The sequence below is a fragment of the Agrilus planipennis genome, unplaced genomic scaffold (genome assembly GCF_000699045.2).
Source record: "Agrilus planipennis isolate EAB-ADULT unplaced genomic scaffold, Apla_2.0 scaffold76, whole genome shotgun sequence".
NCBI classification, from domain to species: Eukaryota; Metazoa; Arthropoda; class Insecta; order Coleoptera; family Buprestidae; genus Agrilus; species Agrilus planipennis.
Window position 1 is genome coordinate 86946 of NW_020442430.1, and position 8563 is coordinate 95508.

At 35.2% G+C, this 8563-nt stretch overlaps 2 protein-coding genes across 4 annotated transcripts in view; both read right to left on the bottom strand.

The window, feature by feature from the left end:
* Window positions 1–2420: 2420 nt before the first annotated feature.
* Window positions 2421–3669, bottom strand: LOC108733241 (leucine-rich repeat extensin-like protein 3). The gene is made up of 2 exons (XM_018464330.1): window positions 3563–3669; window positions 2421–3275 (listed from the first exon to the last, which is right to left on the bottom strand). The coding sequence occupies exons 1-2, from the start codon at window positions 3572–3574 to the stop codon at window positions 2496–2498; spliced, it is 792 nt and encodes a 263-aa protein (XP_018319832.1). The 5' UTR covers window positions 3575–3669; the 3' UTR covers window positions 2421–2495.
* Window positions 3670–5803: 2134 nt separating this feature from the next.
* LOC108733218 (translation initiation factor IF-2-like) overlaps window positions 5804–8563 on the bottom strand; it is a 5807-nt gene continuing 3047 nt past the window's right edge. Inside the window, exons 1-3 of one of the 3 annotated variants that reach the window (XM_025980279.1) lie at window positions 7619–8190; window positions 7419–7531; window positions 5804–6294 (exon numbers count right to left, since the gene is read on the bottom strand). In XM_025980279.1, the coding sequence (XP_025836064.1) occupies window positions 5883–6294; window positions 7419–7531; window positions 7619–7630 (537 nt within the window). In that variant the 5' untranslated portion in view covers window positions 7631–8190 and the 3' untranslated portion in view covers window positions 5804–5882. Of the gene's footprint in view, window positions 6303–7418; window positions 7532–7618; window positions 8191–8563 lie in introns of those variants that run through there. The other 2 variants (XM_025980278.1, XM_025980280.1) reach the window with 2 other exon arrangements.

Genomic DNA, 8563 nt, shown 5'->3' on the forward strand with positions numbered 1-8563 from the left:
TTTTTTTTTATAATAAAAGTTTTCGTAAAAAAGTATTTTATGTATTTTATTTTTATATTTATATAACTAATCATTAAATGTTATTACGTTTCCTACATATAAAATATTTAGGTAAGGTCTGTAATCCCGTGACGTGATGTTCCTCAGTCCCGCAGGATAATTAACTATTTTCACCCTCGTGAGACCCAGTACATTGAAATTTAGAGAAACTAAGATTTTTTTAGTTTAGTGCAACTAAATCACGTCTCAAAATCTATTGAAGATTTGTTCTAGACAATCTTGTCCGGCTTTATCATTTTTCTAAAGGTATTTAAAAATCCTACGCGGATATCAATCCCTACGCAAGAACTGGTACAGTCTAACACACTGATTCATTTAAGAACGTATTTATTTAATCAAAAGCAAAAAATGTATGTTAATTAAACAAAATATAGTATTCATCCCAGCGAACAATAAATAAATGTGGTAGGGAGAGATAAGCACCTAAGCACGTACCAGTTGGTAGGGATACAAGGTGTGGTAATTAAGTTCCAGGAATTTCAAAATAAAACAAAAGTGAAATAAGGGCCCGGGAATTCTAGGAGTCAAAGGCCTTTAAAGAATANAAATGGCTTGGCGGTAAGAGATTTGCGGACAATGAAGAAGTAATCGAAGCTGTAAATGGTTATTTTGAGGAGCTTGACGAATCAGTCTATAGAGATGGCATTAATAGACTGGAACACCGCTATGAGAAATGTATCAGCCTTGGAGATTATGTTGAGAAATAAAAAAAAAAAATTTTTAAAAACCTTGTTTTTCTTGGTCAGGCCGGAAACTTATCAATCCACCCTCGTAATCAAAAGTTTATCGTTAAGAAGTAACGTTTTTAAAAATTTACTTGTATATTAAGATAAAAAATAAAAACGTCCAAATATTTATATATTATATCGTATATCTTTAGATTATTGCATTGACAGTAGTCGGAAATTCTTACAACAGACACTGACAAATTGCAGAGCGTCTTGCATTTTTATTTATATGTAATTGTTATATACGCTTTACACTCTCATATTTTAATAATATTGTATATTCCTGTAGCAGAAATAAATTATTTTCTAAATTAAGAGTTGATTTCTTTCAATAGAGAGGCTTTAAAAAACTCATGAAGACTTACGCAAAAAATATAAGATCGAGGCCCATGTAAATGAGATAATACGTAATGTTTTTCTTCCTTGTTTTTAGGGATGGTATCATATGTACAATACGCGTACCGGCTTTATGAACCCACCTTGTTTGCTTTCTCTTCCAGGTGATGAAGATTATCATTTCCGGGGTTATAGGATTAAAAAGCTTATGTTTAAATATAAAGATAGGAGACGAAAAATTAGAAGAAGTGACTGATTTTAGATATCTAGAAAGTCAGATAAGTCAGGACGGAACGAGTAGTAGGGATATAAAGCAGAGGATAGCGCAGGGTCGTGTCGCCTTTAATAAAAAGAATTCACTTCTATGCTCGCAAACGGTTAATTCAGAAATTCGAAAAGGGTTGTTAAAGGCGTGTGTGGAGCGCGGCGTTGTAAGGGTGCAAAACATGGACAGTGGGCGCGGCGGAAAAGAAAAGGTTAGAAGCCTTCGAAATGTGGTGTTATAGGCGAATGATGAGGATATCGTGGGTAGAAAAGGTTAGAAATGAAGAGGTATTGGAAAGAATAGGCGAACAGAGGTCTTTCTGGAAGTCAATAAAAAATATGCGAGATAGGTTGGTAGGACACCTTCTCAGACATGAAGGTCTAGTCAGAGACATATTCGAAGCAGAAACAGGAGTTAGGAGGGGTAGAGGTAGACCTAGGTTAAGCTACTGTTCGCAAATAGTTAAGGATGTGGGATGTTTTAGATTTAGGGATCCGGTGGGATTGACTTTTAGTTGATAAATTATAGTGAAAATGCGACAGATGAATAACTTTTCATTAAAAAAAAAACACTTTTTTAAACTACTGTTTTCAAGCGATTTATTTACAATCCGGTTTTACTCTTCAGAGTTACGTTAAGATGTATTTTTAAAATAATTTACTCAATTTTCTATTCAAACTCGACTGAGCAATTACTAAAGACAATGTACCTATCTCTCTCACTTCACATACCTTAAACAAGGTTTCTCCACGCCGAAACCTCATTTTAACCTAATGATTTTGTCGGTGATCGTTTATAACTATACGCTCTACGACACTATCTTTGAATAATGGTTACTTAATATCAGAAACCTTATTGATTGAATTACCAAAGCAAAACCGAAGAAGTAATATTTCGATACTCAGTAACAACTTATTTATTGAAGCATACCTTAGCGGTACCTATTTATATAAAATATTTACTTTTCTTCTTATTTTTCATCGCCATTTTCCTTTCTAAAGTGAGGGTTTTCTATTAATTAAGGCAACATATTGAGTACCATAACTGTAAATTTATTTACACCAAACCACTACAATATCGAACATGAAATAGTGCTTTGAATATTTTTACCAACCAATCCTAGCTTCAACAGCAGGAGCTGGTGACCATGGTACATGTCCGGTTTGAGCAATGACGCCTACAGCTGATCCCGATGTTTCGATTCTACCTGAGGGTCCGTCAATCAGGGTACCAGTTGGGACTGGTCCTGCATACGCTGTTGAAACTAGGTGTGGATCAACTACGGGGCCTGCAGCGTAAGCTACTGGGGCTGGTGGTGGAGGAATTACAGCTGGAGCAGCATAGGCAACTGGTACAGGTGCTGGTGGTGGAGGAAGGTAAGCTCGGGTAGCAACAGCAACTGGCGCGGTAGGTGGATGGTGAACTGTTGATGCAGAATAGGAAATGGATGCTGGGACGGGTGGCGGAAGTACAGCTGGAGCTGCATAGGCAACTGGTGCAGGTGCTGGTGGCGGAGGAAGGTAAGCTCGTGTAGCAACAGCAACTGGTGCGGGAGGTGGATGGTGAACTGTTGATGCAGAATAGGAAATGGATGCTGGAACGGGTGGAGGAAGTGCAGCTGAAGCTGTATATGCTACTGGTGCAGGTGGTGGAGGAAATACAGCAGCTGGAGCAGCGTAAGCAACAGCAGCTTTGGAACCTATTTCTACTGCGCCTGAGTCTTCTACGGAGGAGATGCTGCTACCGTCCGGTCCGACTGAAACGGAAGAAAAAGAAGGCCCTTTAAGAACGGCGCCCCCTTCATACGGAAGGGCAGCAAGCGGCGCAGGGGCGTGATGAATTACAGATGCAGATGCCATGGCAAATGCCAAGCAAAATACCGCTAGCTGCAAAAGAAAGTGTAGTTTTAGAAGTTGTATAATAAACCTTTTGTTGAATTATTAAATTTTAGAAATTACATGAACAATACAACACAATAATTGACTTTATCTTTCGACATTTTAGAAGTCATTAAGTCAACTTAAGTAGTCAAGGAATTAGAACCTAACAGTCACAACAATGTGAAACACCACTAAAGCCTTAACCAAATTATTCTACGTGCATTTGTTAAAGTATGAAATAAAATGAATAATTAATTCTTATTTGAGGTGAAAATAAGTATATAGTATGTTACCAATGAGTTCATGTTGTTTGCACTTTTGAAGCTGCTACAAACTGCAATGGTTAAATTTGGAGTATTGCGTATTTATAGTTATGTTAAAATCATTAACCTTCAAAATCAATTTCAAATGTCACATAAAGTTGAAGAATGTCACCGTACGAGATCTGCTCCAAATTCTTCCTGTACACACCGTTGTAGGTGTTATCCTTGCGAAACATGCAACCAGTTGGTCCAGTTGGTGCAATTACCATATGAAAAAACTACTTGTACATTTCAATAAATTAAATTTTTATATCTAATATCAAATTTTCAAAATTTCATCTTATCATATAAATACAATATCACTTTTTACTTACGTTCTCAAACGATTGACATCCAATAGATATATAGTGTATTAATTTCGTTAAAATAATAGTTTTTGTGGAATTGGTAGTTACACTTTATAATTAATTTTAAATACTACAGTGTAAAATTAAGGTTGTTTAAATCCTTCGCTATAAATATTCACATACTTATTTTCAAACTTTTTTAGAATTCTAATTTATTATATTAATGACTAAGGACTTGAGACCAATTTAAATAGATCTTTTCCATCTCATACAAAAAAAACTCAGCATAATTAATGAGTTTAGGTGTTTTACGTTTGTGTAATACTTATTCAAAAGTTCTAACATACATTTGAAACTTTTATTAATTTTGTAGTCATCGTTGACTGACCATTATTACAGTAATACAGTAGAACCTCTTTAAGTCGAACCTCAATTAGTCGAAAATCTCCAAAACTCGAAAAAATGTTTTGTTCCCTTACCTTCAGCCCCATAACCTCCATTATTCGAAATCTCAACCCTCTATTAGTCGAAATAATTAGTGAATCCCTGCAAGCCATTTTGGTACATATTTACCCTCTTTAACTCGAAATATTTTTTATGTTACAACTTTTACAACTCGATAATTTGAGTCAAAATCCTCTATAAGTATAATAAAAGAGAGATCAGATTTTGAAAAAGCTAAATAAGCATATTCACAGTAAATTAAATTAAAAAACTACTTTTCTCGTTTCTCTTAATTTATCATAGTTGAGTTACATTTATCGAACAATTACATCATACATAATGAATTAAGATCTGTTAAACTAATACCCAATTTATTTCATAGCCCACTCTCACAGCTATAAACTAAATAATTTTTACAAGGTGTCCATTTGTGTGATATCAAAATTAGATGAAAACAGTTTTTCTCATGTGCAATGTATTTACTTTAGAAAACCCAACGTGAAATAAATGTCAAATTATACTAGTTTTTCTATAATGATTTATACATATACAAAGAACCTTGAATTCCCACAACGAAAATTTATTTTCATTTGGAACGGTAGTATCAAGGGAAAGGTGTAAATTGGAATTCATCAAATGTCAACGAACGCTGATGCAAATCTTTTGTAGATCATTAATTCTAGATAATCAATGTTTACCGGAAGTCTTCATTTTCGGCGATGTCATTGGATATCTTTTAAGGATTCATTTTAATTTTTCTAGCAAAAATTTTGACACTCTATTAGATTTAGAATTACATCTTCCTGTTGCCTTATTGAAATAAGGGATTCTCTGGTTCAGTTAATAATGTAAATTGCGTCTACAATGTTCAAGTTTTGCTTTCCTCTTGTTGTTTAATACTATATATATATATATATAAATAGATACAGACATGTCACTATTACAAAGCGCTTTTTTATTAGAACAAAAATCTTGGTATTTTTGTGTACCAGAATCGATTACGAATTATCGCATAAAAACAGCAGTTGATGAATATACGAATGCTCTTCGAATTTCTCAAGCAGTTTCACCTACAGGCGTTTTTACACGAAATTATGAAGGAAGCCCATTTTTATCATATTTCCGAATTACTAATATATGTTGGAAAAACCAATTGTAGCAGATATTGGAGAGCGGACCGTCTCCCAGTATTCCCCTATTATCTAGGGGTTTGGTAGCAGAAACCGACTAGTTTTAGATGTAGCATAAATACTATCTACAAATTCTATAGTCCTTATAACAATCCAAGCAACGTGAAGGCGATACAAATATATCACAGAAGTTCAATTATATCATTTGCCTTTACCAAAGCTTACAGTTTTATCGGGTTCAGACGCCTGCATCTTTCACCAATAATGAGTACACTCGAAACAACATTTAATTGAAATCTATTTAAAAGGTTTACTTCTTATATAAGCCAGTATAAAATAAAAACAAAACGTGTTTTCTTTAGTGTTTTATTCAGATGAGGTATGTATTATACATATATAAATTATCCTTTATAATCAAAAGAAAGTAATTCACCATCCAATCCTGGCTTCCACAACAGCAGGTGCTGGAGCCCAAGGAGCATGAGCAGTGCCTGCAATAACTCCAACAGGAGAACCTGCAGTTGCTATTTGTCCGGAGGGACCATTAATGAGAGTTCCAGTTAGAACTGGTGCAGCATATGCAACTGGGGCAGGGGGTGGAGCAAGTACAGCTGGTGCAGCATAAGCTACTGGCGCAGGAGGTGGGGGAAGTACAGCAGGTGCAGCATAAGCTACTGGTGCAGGTGGTGGAGCAACTACAGCGGGTGCAGCATAAACTACTGGTGCAGGAGCTGGTGGGAGTGCCGCAGATACAGCGTAACCATGAGCGATTCCAACAGCCCCAGAATCTTCTACAGTGGAAATGCTGCTACCATCAGGTCCAACAGAAACGGAGGAGGAAATAGGACCCTTAAGTAATGCNTTTTTATTAGAACAAAAATCTTGGTATTTTTGTGTACCAGAATCGATTACGAATTATCGCATAAAAACAGCAGTTGATGAATATACGAATGCTCTTCGAATTTCTCAAGCAGTTTCACCTACAGGCGTTTTTACACGAAATTATGAAGGAAGCCCATTTTTATCATATTTCCAAATTACTAACACGAGTTGGAAAAACCAATTTAAGCAGATATTGAGGAGCGGAGCGTCTCCCGGTATTACCCTTTTATCTAGGGGTTTGGTAGAATAAACCGATTATTATTAGATGTAGCATAAATACTATCTACAAATTCTATAGTTCTCATTACTTTCATAAATCTGACATAACCTTGGGAAGGAAGTCTATTTTATACAACAATGAGCAATCCAGGCAACGTGAAGGCGATGCAAATATATCACAAAAGTTTAATTATATCATTTGCCTTTGCCAACGCTTACAGTTTTTATCGACTTCAGACGCCTGCATCTTTCAAATAAATGTTGCACTATAGTGAATTTCACCAACAATGAGTACACTTGAAACAACATTTAATTGAAATCTACTTAAAAGGTTTACTTCTTATATTAGCCAATATAAAATAAAAACAAAACGCATCTTCTTTAATGTTTTATTCAGATGAGGTATGAATTATACATATATAAATTAGCTTTTATGATCAGAAGAAATTAATTCACCATCCAATCCTGGCTTCTACAACAGCAGGTGCTGGAGCCCAAGGAGCGTGAGCAGTGCCAGCAATAACTCCAACAGGAGAACCTGCAGTTGCTATTTGTCCGGAGGGACCATTAATGAGAGTTCCAGTTAGAACTGGTGCAGCATATGCAACTGGGGCAGGGGGTGGAGCAAGTACAGCTGGTGCAGCATAAGCTACTGGCGCAGGAGGTGGGGGAAGTACAGCAGGTGCAGCATAAGCTACTGGTGCAGGTGGTGGAGCAACTACAGCGGGTGCAGCATAAACTACTGGTGCAGGAGCTGGTGGGAGTGCCGCAGATACAGCATAACCATGAGCGATTCCAACAGCCCCAGAATCTTCTACAGTGGAAATGCTGCTACCATCAGGTCCAACAGAAACGGAGGAAGAAATAGGACCCTTAAGTAATGCACCTCCATCAACTGGAAAAGCTGCTAATGGGGCAGGAACAGGTAAAACTGAAGCCGAGGCAACAGCAATTACCAAACAAAAAAAAACTAAAATCTACAAATGCATTTCGAAAATTAATTGTTAGAATAATATCAAATGAAAAACAAATTATTGAAGAAAATTAATAAAAACGATAATTACCTTAAGGCACATCGTGTTCTGTGTGTTCAATCTGCAACAAGAAACTGCAATGATACCAATTTGGCAATGCCCAAATTTATACTACCAACTCGGTCCATTAACCTTCAAAACTCATACATACATTTATCTTGTTAATTATTTCAAAAACTTGAAGTCTCGCCCATATTGTACATTCTTCCTGCTCTCAAAATATGGTTGATAATGTCAACCAGTTGCTTGCTTATTGTTTATATCATTAGTTGATCCTGGACTTCTTTCAAGTAAAAATGAACTGCAGTTGTTAGTCGTTGATTGGAAAGAACGTACGTAAATTAGTTATTTTGCAATGTTGTTTCTATACGATGATTTCTACTTTGATTCTCATTTGTGGAACAGTGATTAATAATAATACAATTAAGCGATAAATACATGGAACTGAATTTGATAAAAGTGATGTAAAATAAATCTATTCATATGTGTCTAAATCAGTATTTTTCTTAATCTTCGATTTCCTGCTTAAGGTCGTTTGGAAGGTACAATCGGAGACAAGAGTACATAAAATTAGAAATTCGTGATTAATTAGGTTTTGCCGCATATCATGAGGTAAATAAATACTATCTATACTAAAAAATATATACGGTTTGAGAGAGAATTTGGAAATAACGAATAATATGGAAAATTTTTAACTGACTTTTGGCAGTGAATATCCCTTTTTTGATATGTCTAAATAATAATTAAAACTTTAAAATTGCATTTATTTCAGACAATTATAAATATTATCATTATATTATTAAGTAAAAACGAGATTTTCAGCTAATTTTTCATTTTTTCCTCGATAACCATTTAGTGAATTTGAATAACCTTACGCTAAAGTGATTCTCCAGAGTTCAAGTTACTTATTATAAAAGTTTGAAATTTCTGGTAGCTTTTTTTCTGTTAATAAAAATAAATTTAATCTGTTCGGTT